Genomic DNA, 20,000 nt, shown 5'->3' with positions numbered 1-20,000 from the left:
CACCGTCATACCATGACGACGACTGTGGCGAGTTGCCTATAAACTTCCAAGCTAGAAGGACACGTTTTTCATCTTTCGCTAGCCTTGACTGAACTCTGTATTTTTCTGCGGTGTTTTTGTTTTTTCACCGTGCTAAAAAGGTCCAAGAGTTCACTTCATGCTTCTAGAATGCGGAAAAGCCAAGTGGAAAAGTCCAAGCGAGAAGTAGAAGAAAGAGTTCAAGAAATTAGTGCCATAGAGGGGAATGGAGCGACAGAGAGAGAGAGAGTTGTCGCCCATCAAACGGCGCAGGCAGCGATCTCTGCTGACCAGAGACCAACCACATCCACCCCTAAACGCCTTTTTTTTGTTCGTACACACCAAAGGGCAAAGATATTTTAGAAAAAGAAAGCAGTAGCTGGAGGCTGATATTATAGACGATCCTGAAAATAAAATGATCATAATAAGTGAAGCAAGACTTGATGAATTACTTGAATCATGAACTTACTAATTGTGAATGTAAAGTAAATTCCCAGGATCCATTTGGCAAGGGATGGATTCTGAGACACTAATAAAAAAAAGTGTAGGCAACTATGATACCTAGAGTAATATTTTTGCAGCAAGATCAGACAGGGGACCAGGAACCTAAAATTTATAAGAATGTGTCTTAGGCACATAAATAATCAATTAATATTCTTATTTATAATCATTTTGCATTAATTAATAGCCAAAAATAAAAATTAAAACCATAGAATTAATTGTAACACAGTCTTTGAAGTCCCTTTTACTTTTTTATGTAACTAAAACTTTGAAGGCCTGCTTTCAAAACATAAGTTTTTCGCTTTAAAATGCATCTCTCCCTTAGTATCTAAATGAAATTTTAAATATAACATGGGGAAACATGGTAGATTAAAACAAAGCCAGGGATTTTTAATATGTTGAGTTTCTGATTTTTGGCAATTTTTTTCTGTAATTTTTCCGGAAAATTTCATAAAAAAAAAATTCATATCTCTGAAAAATAATTGAAAAATCAAATCCTCGGCTTTGTATCGAAGGTCCATATGTGTTTTATACGTGGTTCAAATCTCATCCCTTAAAACCAAAAGCAAAGAAGGAGATGCATTTTGAAAATGGCCATTTTGGCCAAAATGCTCTGGCGTCACAAAACCTAAGGTCACTGAACAAAAATTTTTTCCCCAGAAGTTCCACACAATATCCTTTAACAAACCCCTATATATCAACAACCTGTCGTTAAAAAGTCGGAAACCGCCGATCCCCTTAAACATCTGCTTCAAAAAAAAATTATGTATGTAACTTTACTGAAAATTTTATATGAATAATGTACACAACCTTTTGAATAACTGCATAATTAAGCTATGATTTTTTTTTTTTTTTTTTTTTATATATTTTGCTTTGCAAATTTCAGTGCTGAAAAATTCATTGTCAATGTTGGAGTTACCCATTGGAGGTGGCAATGGAGGGGATTGTTTTACAATGTCTTCTGCTCTACCAAACCTGCTTTTGTCATGTGAATTACTGTAGAGTTGTTATAAAAAAGATTTTTCCTGCTTTCCTAGTTGCATGCATTGTACCAAAGGTTTTTTGCCTTTCTGTATCTATATATTTCAATAACATTAATTACTTAATGCAAACAAAAATTTTTTTCTTGATATTCCATTCTGAAATTGGCGGTCTGTGTGGTTGTGGATGTCTGCTTCTGCTAGAGATTTATCTTTTTTAAATAGAGTGGTTCATGGTAGTAGGTTTCTGTTTCCTAACACTAGTAGTTTTACTTCTGTCACTGGCAGATGGTCTCTTGTTTGCCAGTTTTTCATGAGTTGTATTTTAACATAGAACTTTTGCAGTCACAAATGATCCCTGATCCTCTTTTCCTGCAGAGAGTGACCAGGTTTGCTGAACAGCAGCACCAACATGCAGTAAATCTGAATGTTGAACTCCTCAGTTCCAGAGGTCTTTTATTCCACACCCCGTTGGACTAGGGAACAATCTCCCGAGTATGTTGTGCCGTTGGAATCTCAAAAGTTCAAGCACAGATGCAATGCATTACTACCCTAAAACAGTTCACTTATAGTTATGTAATTATTTTCTTTTTGTATTCCTTATTGTCTTTTGTAATTTCTTTCAAATGAACACCATATTCTTTGGAAGCTTGAATTTCAAATTATTGGCCCCTGTAGGCCTATTCCATATGAAAAGGTTATATCTTCATAATTAATAATAATAATATGTTCTGTTGAAAAGAATGGCAGCATCAGTTGAACTGATTTTATACAGGGTCTCTTCAGATCTTCTTACTAATCTCTTTTCCTCAGTGCAAGTGTCTGCTAAAAGCTGGCCAGTGTACATAATCTGGACAAGAGAAAAGGCAAGAGTACTGATTTCAGTCACTTTTTATTGTGGTATATGCAGGCAGAAGTTAAATATGGCAAGATGCTTCTGTAGAGTTTCAGGTGGTCAGTATATGATAACTAACATCTTGAAGTCATTCTTGGGCGTAGAGAATCTCTGTGGATGTTCTGTAAGGGTGTCAACATTTCTTTCATCTTGTCAGCTATCCTCAGGATGGGGGAGGAGGGTGTTTGTTCTGGTTAGAATGTGCCTATCAGTTGGTACAGAAAGGGTTCCAGATCGCTGATGGGAGAGGAGCTGAATTCTGATTGGCTGCCAAATATGGTAACCAGCATGAATATCAATAACATTACTGGGAAGACAATTTCGCTGTTGTAGCAGTAGGAAGGAAATATGGATGGAGTGTTATTTCATTCTCTTTATTGTAAAGATTCTAAGTATCTTGGCAGTCACAGTGGCTAGACCCTAACAAGATTTTTTCCATCTTTTATTAAACAGACTGCTGACTTCATATCCCCTAAGATTGCCACTATTTTCATAAGATTAGTCGGACTTGCAAGTTTTCCTTCTGTTTGGAAGAGAGTTAACATTTCTGCATTATCCAAGGGACTAAGTTTGTCATCATGCCCTCAGAATATAGGCTTATTTCAATTACCCCAGTTCTTTCTAAGGTTTTTGAGAAGTTGTTCTTGAAGTGTGTTTGTAGGGTGGTTGAAGGTAATAACTACCAACATTACAGTTTGGGCTTTGTAAAGCCCCAGGTACATAATCATTTGATGATTTTAATGAAACTCCTATCAAAAATTAGTTTAAATTGTTGGGATGAAAGTAGAGAATGGTTAAGTTTCCATGAATTATTTTGGTACATTTGAAAATCATTATCTCTATACTTTTGTGTCAAGTCTGGTAATTATTATCTTTGCAGGTTTGGTTCCCAGTTTTTCATCACACTGGGAGAGAATTTGGATTCCCTTGATGGAGAGCACTTGGTATTTGGTCAAGTTGTCGAAGGATTTGAGGTTATTAGCAAGTTGAATCAAACTCTCACTGACAACAACAATCGGCCTTACCAGGATATCCGCATATCTCATACAGTCATTTTGAATGACCCCTATCCTGACCCTGATAGTTTGGAGTATCCAGATGAGTCTCCAAAACCCACAAGGGATATATTAGAATCTGATTACATCGCTGCTGATGAGAACATTGATGACACAGAGGGGAAGACCATGGATGAAATACAAGAGGAGATTGCAGAAAGGGAAGCAAAAGCCAGGGCAACCATCTTGGAAATGGTCGGTGACTTGCCAGATTCTGATATGGCTCCCCCAGAAAATGTTCTGTTTGTATGTAAGCTTAACCCTGTTACGACATCAGATGATCTTGAAATTATCTTTAGTCGATTTGGTAAAATAAACTCTTGTGAGGTGATTCGAGACCGAATAACTGATAATTCACTCCAGTATGCCTTCATTGAGTTTGCTGAGACAAAGTCATGCGAAGATGCTTATTTCAAGATGGACAATGTCCTAATTGATGATCGTAGGATACATGTTGACTTCAGTCAGTCTGTGTCAAAGATCAAATGGCGAGGGAAAGGTAAAGGGGTAGAATACTTTGATGAAAGTGGTAGGAAAGTTGATAATAGAAGAGGACAAATGTATGACCCAAGCAAAGAATATGACAGGCAGAATGATAGAAATCGAAATTCATATCAAGGAAGAGGTGGGAGAGGCAAAGATTTTCGTTCTTCAAATGGAGGACCCAGGCAGTATCATAGGGATTTTAATAAACCCTGGGACAGAGATAGAAGATATCAGCAGTGGGGCAGAAATGGGGGTCTGAATAGAAATTATCGAGAAAATAGAGACAGGGATAGATATGAGGGAGGGAGACCCTTTGGGCAGGATGACAGAGATGAGAGGAATGACAGATTTGGCAGGAGACATGATGGGAGGAGGAATGACAGAGACGAAGACAGGAATAATAAGAATAAGGGGAAGCATGAATCAAGGAGGGACGGAAGACATGAAGAGAATAGAACAGAGAGAAGCACAGAAAGGCATGAAGGGAGGAAAAATGACAGTGATTCTAAGTATCTTGATGAGAAAGCTGATAGGTATATGGATAAGCGTGGTGAGAAGGAATTGAGGAATGATGACCAGAGTGAAAAAAGTGTTGAGAAACCAGAGACTAAAAGACTTGACAAAGATGACAGGTCTGAGGGTGAGAGTAACTTCATGTTAGGATCCAGATTGACTGCAGATAGAAGTAGCAAAAGTAGTACAGAGCTGCAGGAGGGAGCTTCAGCAAAAGAGGATGCCCACAAGAGAAGGCATTCTGAAAGTGATAACAGTGATCTCCCAAGTGACAGTGAGGCTCGGGAGAAGCTCCTCAAACATTTAAAGAAATCTCTGAAAAAGAAAAAGAAGAAGCAAAAGAAATTGGATAGTGAGAGTGATAGTGATGGTGAAGAAGATGAAAAAGAGAAGCGAAAGAGGAGGAAGAAGAAGAAGAAGAAGAAAGCCAGTTCAGATTCAGACAATTCTGGTTCTGATGTGGAGGTCAAGAAGAAGAACAAGAAGAGTAAAAAGAAGAAGAAGAAGTTAAGCACAGACTCAGATGATTCAGATTCTCAGTCTGATTCAAAGAAGAAAAAGAAGAGTAAGAAGAAGAAAAAAAAGAAGAAAAAGGAGGCTGGGACATCTGAAAGTTCAGATTAGCTTCCATAAAGAAAAGCTGTTGGGAACAATGAAGTCTGATTGCTCATTGAGCATGACCGTAATCTGTTCCAAACAAGGACAATTTTCATTGATATAATGAATATTCAAAGCCAAGGGACTTGTTAGAAAGTCTTGTGATTTGTTGAAACAAATTTCAGTGTTCCCATGGAGTACCTTACCTCAGATTTTATTTATGATTTGCGGTTTATTTGAAGGTCCTTGTAGATTAAGAGATGATGTGCAGTACACGATATCTCATATTGTACTGGAAGTTATTTTATGCTCTTTAAAGTGTCTCCAGAAAAGATTGTGTGTTTTCAATGCTTATAACTTCAACTTTTGTTTAGTTCATCTGAGTTGTATTATTTATAATTGTTGTCCAAAAGGCTGGTCAGAGTGAGCATTATGATGATTTTTTTCCATTTGTACTGCATTTTTGTATCAGCAGTGGTAAGTCGTTGCTTTTATGAGCGGATGTTGGCTTTTTATGCCTTTCCTAGGCTGGAAACACAGTGTACATAATTATGTGGAATTATGTTCTCTTCAGAAAGAAATCAAATTGTTCACACTAATTTTCTCTCTGCTTGTAAGTACTGCATTCCTGTTTTCCCTTGACTGCACCTTAGAAACTTCTTTAGAAAAAGGTTGATGTACAATACTTCGTTATTGTGATGAGCTTGTTGCCATATGGTACCTTAAACTAACATAGATATAAGTGTATTTTTGGTAAATTCTTGTCAAGAGATGCAAGAATAAGGGATTTTGTTTTTATTTTGTAAATCACTTCACCCAAACTGAAGAATTGTTAACTAATGCCATAGAATGTTATTCTATACTTTGATTAATTACAGTAAGATACTAAATTCTGATACTTTTCTTTCTTGTAAGAAATCAGCATTTGTTCTTATGGAAGTACAAATCATTGCCTTTGATGTTGGAGTATTCCTCAACACAAGCTGGAAACAGTCAGTGGACCTTGGTAAGAAGGCATGCACCTTTTCTTCAGCCGTCGTTGGAGGAGAGAGAGAGCGAGAGAGGGCTATTTTCTTTCTTAATGTATAGTATTTTGTTTGTTTTTGCAATTAAATGAAATGAGAGTGTATAACCAGTTTTGATGTTCTGCAGAAGGTTCTGTGAGGAGTGTGCTGGTGTGTCTTCTTCACAGTGGGAAGGTTCAGCATCAGAGCTGGAAGGCTAAAAGATTTCATTGGTGTCTTTCAGCTCCTTCCTCCTGGACTGCTCTCTCCTTCCCCATATCATTTGCCTCTTCTCCTCTGGCTTGCCAAGGGAAATACTTGTGAGAAGTTAGGGGACCAGCAGATGTTCTCTGACAGTGCAGACCCAAGTTCACCATCAGGAAGGCTCAAGCTTACCAAACCATTACAAGTAGCTAAGCTTGAGAGGGAAACTAAGGGACTCTCAGATAGACTGTTTCCATCTGCCACAAGTAGGGGTAGCCTGTGCCCTCTGGGATGGTCACAAAATGCTTTTCTGGAATTGCAACCTCCTTTCAGATACTAATCCTGTGGCTGGCCTACTCACCAGGACCTCCCAAAGCTCTGGCCCTGTCAGCAGAGGTGAGGTCCATGCTGAAAAAGAATGCACTAGAAGTTGTAGATGACTGGTCTGCAGCCTTTTACAGTTGGCTTTGTGGGTGAGAGGTCAAATGGGGGCTGAAGACTGGTAGTTGACATCTCCCTGCAAACTCAGTTCAGGATGCTTGCAACTTGTTCCATGTTAGGTTCCATCAGGGAAGGGGACTACGTGCTTCTGGTGGATCTGAAGGATATGTATTTTCAGATGTCCATCCGTCAGTCATCCAAGGAGTACTTTGAAGGACTATCTATTGTCTCTGTAGTGTTTATGTGAATGTACGTACTCCTTACCTAGGATGTCTTTTGCTGTATCTCAATAACTGGCTGGTTCTGGCATCCATAGAGATGCAGTTGTGTCAGACTACCTCTTTGCCTTTTGTCAGATTATGATAAACTGGGGAGAAGTTGGTGCTTGTGTCTAGGCAGCAGGCAAATATGGGACATGCTGATAGATGCAGTAGGAGTGAGAATATTTTGGTAAGGAATCTCGCTTTAGCAAACGAGGGAGGTAATAGCACAGTTTCTGTTGTGACAAGTCATCCTTGGTCTTCTGTCATCCTTAGAGAAGCTTGTGCATCTCGGGCATTTCCACCAGTGCTTGTGTCAGTGGCAATTGAAGTAGCATTGGTTAGCCTTAAACAACCCTTCCTTTCACTTAGTGCCATTGAGTCAAGAGTAAGGGAGGACTTTTCTTGGTGGCTGGATGACAGAAGTCCTAGTATTGTATAGTGCACACCCGGTGGATCTCTTGGCTTCAGATGTATGGACAAACAGTGACCTTCATCTGTGCATCAACATCTTGGGAATGTGTGTGGTGTAAATAGTTGCAACATTGTGAGATCATGCGATGGTCACTCCATAGTGTCGAAGAGTGACAACATTGCTATAGTACTGTACAGTATGTCAACAATAGAAGAAATATGGTCTCTCTAACTTTTGGCTGTTGGTGTTGCAGATGCAATAATGAGTTTGCCACATTTTTGAGCTGTCAGGCAGGGACATCCTGGCTAGTAGGGATGTTTTGGTAGTCAAGCTAAACTGCCAGAGCAGTTTGCCAATTGGTCCCTACTTTCTTGTTTAGGAAAAGGCTTTTTGAGCCATGGGAAATTTCGGTGATCAACCTGTTCACTACAGGGTTAAACTAGAAGCTCCCAGTGTTCTGCTATTTCACTTCAGACCCCAGGGCTTCCTTGGAGGATGCCTTCCAGCAACCCCTGGCACAATCTCAGCTTCGCTTATTCCTCCCGCCAGTCTGAGATGCCAAGTGATCAACCAAGTATTTGTCACTCTGGATCTCAGATAAACCTGGCAGCCCCTGGTTAGCCCCATGTCAAGAGGTATCCGAATCTCCTAGCTCATGTGATTGAGGTGCCCTGAAATTCCTCTTTGACCAACTCCTCCTTGTTAGACACATTTTGAAGTAGCCTTAACTAACGTGTACCAGGGAAGTGGAAGTTCTCTCCAATAGGTGACTTAGACATAGTCTCTGTGGTCAGAGCTATTTTTAGCAGATTGCTGACTTACTTTTCCACCTTTGATGAGACCAAGTTCCTGTTAGTTTCTGCAGTGAAGTTTATTGCCCTGCCCTAGTTCCTCATTGGAGGGGTGGGTATAGTTCTCGGCTAGCACACTGTTAGCCCAACGTTTGATTCTCTGACCGGCTAGTGAAGAATTAGAGGAATTTATTTCTGGTGATAGAAATTCATTTCTCATCATAAAGTGGTTGATTCCACAATAAGCTGTAGGTGTTGCTAGGTAACCAGTTGGTTAAGTAGCCATGTAAATAAATCTAATCCTTCAAGGGCCAGCCCTAGGAGAGCTGTTAATCAGCTCAGTGGTCTGGTTAAACTAAGGTATACTTACTTTACTTATTGCTCTGCCCTGAGCCAGGTGTTCTCACTGAAGAGCATGGACTTCTATTTCTTTGTTGTCCGTGCTCATTGGAACATCAGGGAGTTAACCCACTTTGGGAGCTTTGGTCTCAAGAGTGGGATGTGGCGCCTGTTCTCCACACCATAAGTCAGGCACTGTAGATTGCTTGAGATAGACTTTGGATCAAGATCTCTCCCTAAGACTTGATATGCTAGCCTTAGCTCTGTTGTAGCATGGTGGTGAGTTGCACTGACTGTTGTACCTTGTCTGTTACTCAGATGGCTGGGAACCATGCAGTTCCTGTTCATTAGTTGGTTCAAAAGCTCAGAACTCATCAGTTTCTGGGAAAGATACTCAAGAATTTTTCAGTTCTCTACAGCTGTGACTTATTAGTGAGGAGAGGGATGAAATTCATTTGTGCTTAATGCTAGCCTTGCAGTACTATCTAATAAGACCCAGCCTCTTAGGCCAGAGTCAGGCTGTCAGATATTTGTAGTACCAACGGGCACAAAAGGAAGGTGTCAGATAACACCTTTTCTTTCTGGCTGTATGATGGGATCAAGTGGACTTACAGTTTTTCCCATGAGATGGACTGTCATCCAAGCTGGGGGCATTTGCCTGTCCCTAGATTTTTGGAGAAACTTAAGTTTCACAGGCATTGAAGGCAGGTGCCTGGTGATGCCGGGCTACTTTCACCTCATTTTACTACAGGGACATCTTGTATAAGCCCATGGAACCTTTCCTTAGGACCTGTGGTAGCAGCTCAATAGGTTGTGTAGTCTCCAACCCCTCTTAGACAAAAAGCATCTAGCCAGCCTTAGGTACTTGGATGGCATAGGACTGGAGTTTCAGTTGGTCAGCATCTTGCTCTCTCTCTCTTTACCTACTTCTTCCTTCCTTCCTTTGCAAGAAAGCAGTCTGACTGAGTATGTATGTGCTGGACAGGCCATGTTGCAGGTACTTCACAATTGTGCATCCTGTCTTAGAGCTTCAGCTCATATGATGCGACTCTCTTTGCTCTCCTTTTTAACAAGTGGGGGATTGGGTGAAGCCATCTTAATTCATCAAAATATGATTGACCCAGATACTGGCTACCTTCCGAATTGTGCTACCTATCTTTAGGGTAGCACTTAGTTCTCCGAAGTTTTCCTGGAATGAAAGAATAGATATGTCAAACCTGGTTCAGGGCCCTATCAATCTCTCACACTTATGTCAGAGTGTGTGGGAAGTTACAGAAGTCATTAGTCCCGTGCTTAAGTTTATGACCAGGATCTTGGCATTTCCAGTAGGAGAGTCAGCTTGCTCTTCAGTTGAGACAATATTCTTCCACCTTGAAAATGAATCTTATAAAAGGCAATAGTTTGTATTTCCAGAGAAATAAATACCAAATTTTCAAAGTAATTTCTATTTTTCCCACTTATCTGCGTATCAGTTAACCACCTTATTACCAAGCTTCTTTGGCAGTTTCCAGCTCATGCCAAAGAATACTCCTGCATAAAAGGTTTTGTTTTGTATATATACAGGAGAAATATAAAATTACAGTGCAGTATGTAAAAAGTTTGGGATTTTTTAAAACTTGAATAATATATTTCAGATATATTCATGGTAAATCAGTGGATAGTCCATTTACAGTTCATGGAAAGAGAAGAAAAGCATTTGGAATCCTTGGCAGTTAAGGCCTGCCTAACAGAAGGAATTTAACCCTGACTTTTCTCACATCTCTCTCAGTCACTTGTCTTATATTTTAGCATCTTACCACCAAATATTACCTCAAGTAGGCAGTATTAATGTCAAAACTGCAGGTGCATATTTATTAAGTGTATTATATAAACACAAATGTCGGACTTCATTTTGACTACCAGTATTGTTACTTGGCACATCACAAAGGCAGCAGGCTTTAGTGGAAGTAGATGGGACTTTAGTGAAAGATAACTGTTTGTATCTACAAGAGAAAATCTATTTTAAAAAGATGTGGTTATAAGGAATCCAAACCATTTGTTTTAACATGAGTTGAATTTCTTTATAGGTAGGTATGTGAGAGAAGAAGATAGGCTAAATCAAACTAAGGACATAAAATTGTTTTGAGTCATTGGGTATTCCTCCAACTGCCTGTCATGGTGAAGTTAGTCAAGCTTTTAAATGTCATTAGGGATTACCATTATCCTTGAGAAGACAACCTTAGAGGCAATTAAGCTCTGTAAAGGCAAGTTTTATCCTCTCAGAATTGGCAGCAAAACTGCAGTCAGAAGTAAAATACTGAACCAACTTGTAGGAGCAGAGGATGAAGTGACTCCTTAAGGAATGAAAAAGTTAGAAGAGATGGCAGTGAATCTGCATCATGTAGGAAGGAGCCAGCTCACAGGATCTATCAAACATGTATTAAGAAACCAGAGCATTGCATCCATAGAGGTAAGCCACTAAACACTTAATTTGTTCTTGAACTTTTGAAAATCCTGATTTCATTTCCTTGTTAGTGTATTATGGAAGGCTTTTCCAAATTTCCATGGAGACTAGTGTTTCACCATCTCATGCTCAGCCTACAATTGTCTTAACCTGTACCTCAGACCAGTTTGCGAAAACCTGTATGTAAGGGATGTGTGAATTATGTGTGTGACTATTACCTTCATGGTAGATGTCTTAAGGATTCAGATCATAAGAAGACAAAGTCGTGATGTGTCATTTCAAGATATTACTTGAAATGCAGTGAAAGGCTATCCAACAAGTTTAACCAATAATAACTCAGAAATATTTAGTGGCACCTCCTTGTACTGGATTTTACAGAGCTGTAACCTCCTGATGAGAGGCAAAATGCATTAATTAACAAAGTCCATATAGTATAGCCTACATTTGAACATGCAAGATACCCAACAGTCAACAGACTTAGCGTGTATGTTAATTCCAAGTATGTCTCGCCAAACCTAACCTGTACTTCATAATTTCAGGGATTCATCTGCATAATGAAAAACATCACGTTAAAACAAATTTTATATATAAGATAGGCATATATATATATATATATATATATATATATATATATATATATATATATATATAGCATATAAGAACCTAGTTGTTTTCATAGTAACTGCTAACAAATTTTAACATACTAATGAACATTCTGCTACTAATGTTGTATATAAAAATATAAGATACCTATTGATTTATATTGAATATTTTAGCTGGCTTTATTGTTTTCTTATGAAATCCATTTTTTTGTATCAGAAGTTTAATAACTTTAAGTCTTGAGATACTGTTGAGAAAAAAATTGGTGATTATGGAACAAGTATGAAGAATGAGCCACATGACATTAAAAAAGTAATCATGTGTAGAAATGCTGCTCACTGGTCATGTTAAACCACTTTGTAATAATAATAATATTAATAATAATACTTTAATAAAGGTACAAACAGATAAAACTTGGCTGGACTGAGACTATGGATGAGAAAAGTTTTGGTCATTTCCCCAACTTGTTGATTTTTACCCACCAAGGATCAAATGTACATCTAATATTCTAGTAAGAATAAGAAATTTTGCCAGGCATTGACCTTTTATATGCTGATAAATTAGGGTCGTACAACTGTATCTGATGGTGGGACTAGGTGTTTAATGTGGACTGAAACCTATTTCTGCCTTTTTTTTTTTATAGAAGGTACCATTTCTGCATATTTTGTGTTTTTGGTATAAAGCATATCAAGAGTCCTGACTGATTTCAAACTTGTAGTTTCATGCGTGATTTCAGCAATAGAAAGTTAAAGGTGAATGTCTGGTTTTGAAGCTTAATTGTATGTATGGCCACGCTTTTACCAAAGTGTTGTTTTAATATTCTAATAGTACTGTGAAAAAATGTAATAACTGTATATGATAAATGATAGAACTGACAAAATGAAGTTGATAGTGGAGATTATGGTACAGCATATATTTTTGTACATATGCATATCCTATGGTTATGTTTTGATTCTCGGTTCTTCATCACATGGAATTTGGTTGTATTTTACAAAGACTGCTCATTTGTGGAATTGTCTATGCTGTTTGCTTTAATTTAATGAATCTTATGTGAAGAGAAACGTTAAAATAAAATACTGTATGCAAATAACTAAAGTCAGTGCAGACACTTGGATCATTACACTTTACAAGAATAATCGGCCATAAGATTTTCACTTTATTAATAAGGGCATATTATACGTCTAATCTGACCTTCAAATCATATTTCAAGACTTATAACTGGTTCAGAGGCTTTAGTCTTAAAATAATGAGTGATGAAAATTGGTGTAGGACAGTTAAGTATAGGTAGGCAGCTAGGTGGAAGTAGTCCAGAGGGAATGGACAAAAACAGCTGTAAAAGGCAGTGGAATTGGAGCTGGGAACTGGAGAGAGAGAGCAAAGAACTTTTAGTGTATTCTAACTCAGGTTTGATAAAAATATGCACATATCATTATTGAGAAACAACTGTGCTTGAAGCTTTCATTATTTACCATTATGAATGCCTGTGCTGCATACCACTCAAAATTTTGTTACAGTAAATGTATCATCATTAGGTACATTGGTGATTAGCAAGTTGGAGAAAAGAACATCCGTGAACTATTGGAGGCTTTGCCTCTTTAAAGTATGGCAATTTACAGGAGTAAGGGGACTGATCACCAGTTTCCTCAACATATTTGTGCAGTTAATGACTGCAAGAAGATGGTAGCTTCAGCTCTGCTATGTGTCGAAAGGAAAACTTCATTGCTTTTGTTGACTTCAGAATATGTTTGTTTCTAGGTATGTATTCATCTGTTGAGGGATTGCCAGAGTTCTCTTTTCTGGTTCCAGGTCCTTTTTTTCAACCTCTACAGCATTTCAGTATTCACCCAAGTTAAGTTTTAACCCTCATGGTGGTTTGAGTTATCATTATTTTTATTACTGTCTGACCACCCCTTAATGGTTGGCACACTGCCAGGGAGATTTGTATCTGCAGATACCTGTATGACTGGTTTGCAGTGTTACCTGTAGTGGTTCTTCCAATTAAGTATGAAACTAGGATTCTCTAGAATTTCAAAGGTGTTGTTCCAAGAGCTGTTGTCATTTTAAGGTTTTATCATCACTCAGTTTATGACCAAAAATATCTCCTCACTTGCTTTCCTTAAAATCCATAGGGAACTGGAGCTTTCCTTGTCATCCCAGAATTATGGCAGCTGCATTTGAAAAAAAAAAAATATATATATATGGTTTTAGTGGGCCAAAACTTGGATGTCTGCAGGGAGTCATGGAAAGTCAGTGGAACTCTGCATCATGCAGTCACAGACTGCTTTTGACCTTTCCTGATCTTGATGCATTTTTATGAAAAAGAATGTTGGTTGGCACCCTCGGAAAAGCTTTGAATCCTATGTCCTATGCTTATCCTTTATTCAGCCTAATGAGTGCTGATTAAAAAGGTATCATCTTTTTGTGAATAAAGACAACTCATGTCATATTGACTTGGCCTCAACATGATCAGTTTGTGGAACACATGGTAGTAGTCCACCAATACTGCCTGGCCTTGAACCTAGTGTATGTAATGTTCCTTTCGAGAGGTAAGTGAACCTTACCTGCTGTCTATTTAAGTACTATAACCAAATGCTAGGTACTCTAATGAGCAAGGTCTCTGAAAACTCTGGTTTGGTCAGCTGAGGTTGGTTGCAGAATGGGTTGTATCTGTGAAATCAAAGTCAATGTAAAAATATATTTCTAAATGCAGTAAACCCTGACATAATGTCCAACATCACACCAGCACTTTTTAAAGAATTATGTTGTTACATGTTGTAAGAATGAAGTCACACAGTACAGCAAAGTGCTTATACCATTATAGAAAATGTTTCAGACCAAAAGCACAGAGCTTGCCCAATTTCCACATAGCCACAGAAGCACCGAGAGAAATTCTTCCTTGGCACAACCTTCTGTGTCACCCGCACATTGAGAGATTTCACCTGTCGGTAGGGTCCCTATCTCTTCACGGCTGGAGACTATCCAGTATCTTGTGCAAGCAAGAGGCTTTTCTCACAGAGCAGCAACTGAGATGTCAGCCTACCTCTGGGAGTCTTCTACAGCCTTGTGCCAGGGAAAGTGGGCTGTCTACTGTGATTGGTGTCATCAATGGGGTCTCTCTCCAGTCAGAACTACAATTCAACAAGTAGTAGACTTCTTAATTTTCCTTTGTAGGGAGAGGCTTCTTTCAATATCTGCAATCAGGAGTTACAGGGCTGCTCTAGGCTTAATTTTACATCTCAAAGACGTGAATTTATCCTTTTCATGGGAGATTTCTATGCTTCTCAAGAGTTTTGAGTAGTCCTGTCCTCCAAGACACCTTAAACCTCCAAATTGGGACCTAACATTGGTGCTGAGCAGTCTGACACATATTCCTTATAAACCTGTAAGAGCTTCTTCAGACAGGAATTTAACTCTCAAAACGTTTCCTTTTGGCCTTGGCATCTTCCAAAAAAGTAAGCGAAATACATGGACTATCTGTTAATGTTTAACAAGTGAGGAGTTGGAGGTCAGTAGCCTTCGAATTTGTCCTGGAATTCATGGCTAAAACCCAAAATCCCTCTGTTCATGACGACAGATTTGAGACGTTCTCATCCCGTCTCTAAAGGATTTTGTTGGTAATAACCCTGATGAGTTACTTTTATGTCCTGTTAGGGCACTGTGTAACTAGCTGAAAAAGACTCTGCACCTCAGACCATGTTGCTTAAGACTTTTTGTTAGTACAGTACAGGCCAGATCAAGAAAGAAGTGTCCAAGAATACTGTCACCTTTTGGCTTCAAGAAGTAATTAGACAAGCCTACTCTTCACCTTCAAATCCAGTAGTCAATCTGGTGAGTGCAAGATCACATGACATCAGGACTAGGACCTTCCATCGCGTTCAAAAAGAACCTGTCGGTTCAAAGGATATTGAAGGCTGGTACTTGGCTACGCCAAACCACCTTCCCATCCTTCTATCTGTGGGACGTTGCCCACAGGTCCTTGGACACTTTTTCCTTGGGTCTGGTGGTGGCTGATCAACAAATCGTGTAGCTCATCCAGTGCCCCTAGCGGGATAGTTTGCATCTAACCTAAGACGATTGGTTTTGAAAGTGAGAATGAATAGTTTGACTGGTCTACTCCCTCTCTTTCTAATTCCTTCTCAAGTGGCAGGTAGTGGAGAGAATTTAACCATCATGCCCCAGAACTGGTCAGATACAGGTGAGTGTTGAACCCTTTCCATTAGTTTTACTGATTGTTCATATGCAATAGAAACTACTTTGGAAGCAAGTCCCTTCTCTCACTTACAAGGGGAGAGAGGAAATAACGACAACAAGGCTGGCGGCTATCTTAGTGCTGTTGTCTCTGACAGTTTAGTTCTTTATCTCTATTGAGGCACAATGTAACAGGAGTTCCATTTTGCATCTTTACCCAGATGTCTGACTGGCAAGTAACCCTTACTTGACAGCTCAGAGGCTTACAGCTCCTTCCTATACCCATCCTTGGCCAGGAAGTGAGACCAGGTGAGCTGAACCTCCAGTCTGTTCTGAGGCTTTCTCCATCCTCCCTTCAAGAGTAAGTCTCCCTTATGCTAAGACCAAAGGTTTGTTCTTTGTATGAACAAATGATAAATTTTAAATCAATATGTATTTTTCATAACTAACAAACCTGCAGTCTTAACATATACTGCCCACCTCAAGCCAGCCCTTCATATTTTACCTGGGCCAGAGAAGACTGATGCTATCTTTGGAGATGGGTCGTAGAAGGTCGGCTCCTCCTCGTACCTACTGCCCTATTTCCCATCTCCTGATGCCACCAGTTTCCTTGTAACTTTTTAACTGGACTCCAGCTGGATGCCATGAACTTCTCCCTTATGTTAAGACCACAGGTTTATTAGTTATGAAAAATACGAATTGATTTAAAATGTCATATTGACTTTGGTTGTCAAGCATCTTCAGTCATCAAATCATTGACTGTCAGCTGACTAGTTCTTTATTTGTAATCTAGGTACACTAAGGGAAATTACTTGATACAGTATATTTTTTCTCTCTCTCTCTCTCTCTCTCTCTCTCTCTCTCTCTCTCTCTCTCTCTCTCTCTCTCTCTCTCTCTCTCTCTCTCTCTCTCTCTCAGTGCCACATTACTTTGGCAACCATACCTGTTGTGGTACCACTTGTCCATGGAGTGTCTTACATTTCAAGGCTGGAGATACATCTGGAAGAGAGGCTTTTCTTGCTGGGCTTACTAGGAGATTCCAGGTTCCATCCTTGAGTCCACATTAGATGTCAACCAGGCAAATTAGGCTATCTTCTGTGGTTGGTGTCCCATTGGAGCCACCACACGGCAGATTAAAAACTTCTTTGAGCCTGAGGGGGTCTTTGGAGAGGGACGTCACACTCAGGACTGTCCTTGTGTTATCCTTAGCATTGGTGATGAGAGTAGGCAAGGTACACATCTCCCTGACCTACTGTGACAAGAGGGGTGGGTTTCACACTTGTTCTCATTTGTAACTGAGTTCGTGTCTAAGACTTGGAAACAGTCTCTGACAAGAGATTCAAGAGTTTCTCAGTCCCTTATTCATAAACATCATAGGCGATGATTATGATAAGATGTTACTGTATACGGTGAGTTTTGCTGTCTACCAACACAGGACTTGATAGCTTAGGACTGAATGTTGATGACTCTTCATTAGTACCAGGAGGCACAAGGAATAAGTAAACAAAATTGCCATGTCGTTCTGGCCTTAGGAGGTTGAAAATAGGTATATGAGTAGTTGGGCCAGGGTTACAGTTCCATACCCTGGGAGAAGGCTTACGAAGTCAGGGTTTTGCTCAATCCATGGTAACACAGGAATTGAGGGCAAGTGTCTACTGCTGCAAGACTACCTTTATCTCATTCTGCCTCAAGGGTGTTGCCCAGAAATCCTAGTTCTTAACAAGGAAAACTGCTTGAGCTCTTTGAGAGCATAAATCTTGCCTAAGGTTTATGATGTTGAAAGGTGGGTTGAATTAAAGGTGACGTACTTTATCCTTAGCGTTTCTTTTCTTCCATCCTGAGTCCAACTTGCTGGTCTGGCCAGATGCAGGCAAGTTACACAACAGACATCCTACCTCTGACAATTTTAGTTTGTAGATGCGACTCCCTTCATCTCCCTTCTAACAAGGGTCGGGGTAGAGCATTATGGCACTTGAGGTTATTTATATTATTATTGCCTTCTGAACTGGTAGTCCCATCACATATAGGAAACCAGTGTTATTAAAGTTTTATGAGAGCAAGGTGCAATCAGTAAACTGCCACAGGAGTCTGTCAGCCTCACCATCACATATACCAGACAGACACCTGCTCACATATATGAATGGAAAGCTAACATTTCTGGGTGGGTTGAAAAAGACTAGTCATGTTCACTGGACAATACCTCTGACCTGGGGAGTGAGTTTCCATATAAAATACTGTGGTTTATATCATAAGAATGAATTGCAAATTTGGCATACCTTATTTTGCATTTTTTCATGGTTTACAAAACTGAAGTCTTTTGTCAGAAGTCTTCCCAAGACTAACCAACATATGTGTCTGTTCAGAACGAAAACAATGAATGCTGACAGTCAAGTGACTGGTTGGTACCCTCTTCCATTACTCACTGGCCATTATTTAAGTACCTTGTTAACAGGCATCAACAATTGGATCAGTTTTTGCCAAAGGCATTATATAGGAAAAATTTAATATACATTGCAATTCAGAGTTACCAAAGTCAGTTTGAAGGCAGTGGTAATATTAGTTCTCTCTTTTTATTATAAAATCCCTATAAATGAATAATTTGTTGTGATTAAATTTTTATGGTAAGTTAAAAGAAGCTTTTTCTCAGCAATTGCTCTTCAGTTTAAAGTTTTTTACAGTTCATTATTGTAATTTATTAGTTTGGTTGCTGCATATATCAAACATGAAAGAAAATACTATACTGATTTCAGCTTGTTGTAGATACTTTGTAGTCTTAAATATGTTACCATATGACTAAATAATTATTGACTTTCAGCACATTTCTTTTTTCACTGTAACATTGGCATTTCCTTAAAGTATAAAATAAATTGTAACTGAAATATGGCATCTTAAGCTTTCAGCAATACTGTAATGATTGTGATGATCTCTACTCTGAATGAAATTTAGTTAATACTTGATAACTATTCAATCCTTAGAAAGTTAAAGCATTAAGACTTCTGTACAAAGATAACCCCACTGTACAAATTAACTAATAAAACTTTTTACTCAAGGATATAAATTTTCATTTACCTAGTTTGATTATGGCTGACTTTGTCAAATTTGATTCTGCTGATGATGTATTTGCCTTACGGTGTTGTGGTGTAACCAGCTGGCATTATCAAAACAGATGATTCTGGTTGACTGAAAGGTTTATTTGCAGTTTAACTTCCTGGCAAGTGTAATAAAGTAGTCAGAATATAACCAGTTGTTGTCCAGAAATAGAGGATGTACAATAAACTTCAAAGCTACAACATGCTTACTGTTGTTTACTGAAGTCATGGTCATTTTCTTGTTCAGAATGTTGCCTCCAAATCTGCTAGTGAATGAGTTTGTGCCGACATACATACCCTATGCACACGATTGCATTTATCTTTTAGGTTGTAAAAATAAAAAATGAGAAAATACGGTAAAAATATATACAATAATACTGTAGCGTAAAATATAAATTAAAAAATCATAAGCTTAACAACACAAAACAAAACATGCTCTGGCAAGTTCAACATCTACCTAACCCTCTTCACCCATCCAACACGGCATCCCCACCCCTTCCCAGCTCCACCCATCTTCCAAAACAACCCCTTCTCTGAGTTGTTCTACACAGCTTTACTGCCCTTCCTGTCCCATGGTGCCCAGCCATCCCCCAACCTTGGAAACTTCTTCATGCCTCCCCCACCTCAAAGCCCTTTTTCAGCCTGTTTATGAGTGTAAGCAGTGGTACCAACATTTTCCTGAAGCCAAGCAGATTACCAGCCATCGGAGAGTGGTTTTTTCACAATTTTTAAAAAGTATATAAACAGGCAGTCCCTGGTTATCGGCAGGCTCGGTTATTGGCAATCCGGTTTTACAGTACTTCTCTAGCGACGGAAATCAGAAATTTTCGGGACCAAAAATTGCAATTTCTGCTTATCGGCACTGATAATTGGATATTGGTGCCAATACATACCTAACAGAGGCACCTTTGCTATTATCTTCATGTGCTCCCTGGAGGAGCGCCTCATGGAGGACTGTCCCCTTAGTTTTTTGCCTTTGTTTTATAGGAGATACGTCGACGATACCTTCATTTTATTCCGATATGAACACAATGCTGAATCCTTTTTGCAGTTCGTCAACGAACAGCGCCCTAATATTAAATTCACTTTGGAGAAGGAAACTGACAATAAACTTCCCTTTCTTGATATAATGATATCCAGGGATATCACTGGCTTTATTACAGGTGTTTTCCGGAAGACGA

General features: G+C 39.0%; 1 protein-coding gene and 1 long non-coding RNA gene across 2 annotated transcripts in view; both read left to right on the top strand.

Moving 5' to 3' along the window:
- Positions 1–8,370, top strand: part of LOC136827961 (peptidyl-prolyl cis-trans isomerase sig-7) — a 71,421-nt gene extending 63,051 nt beyond the window's left edge. The window contains exon 4 of the mRNA XM_067085525.1: positions 3,275–8,370. Within this exon, the coding sequence (XP_066941626.1) occupies positions 3,275–5,072 (1,798 nt within the window). The 3' untranslated portion in view covers positions 5,073–8,370. The remainder of the gene's footprint in view (positions 1–3,274) is intronic.
- Positions 8,371–11,674: 3,304 nt separating this feature from the next.
- Positions 11,675–18,779, top strand: LOC136827959 (uncharacterized). The gene is made up of 2 exons (XR_010849856.1): positions 11,675–16,334; positions 16,405–18,779. It is a non-coding gene; the product is annotated as an uncharacterized lncRNA (long non-coding RNA).
- Positions 18,780–20,000: the final 1,221 nt, after the last annotated feature.

Source organism: Macrobrachium rosenbergii, chromosome 42, assembly GCF_040412425.1.
Source record: "Macrobrachium rosenbergii isolate ZJJX-2024 chromosome 42, ASM4041242v1, whole genome shotgun sequence".
NCBI lineage: Eukaryota > Metazoa > Arthropoda > Malacostraca > Decapoda > Palaemonidae > Macrobrachium > Macrobrachium rosenbergii.
This window is presented reverse-complemented; position numbering and strand designations above follow the sequence as displayed.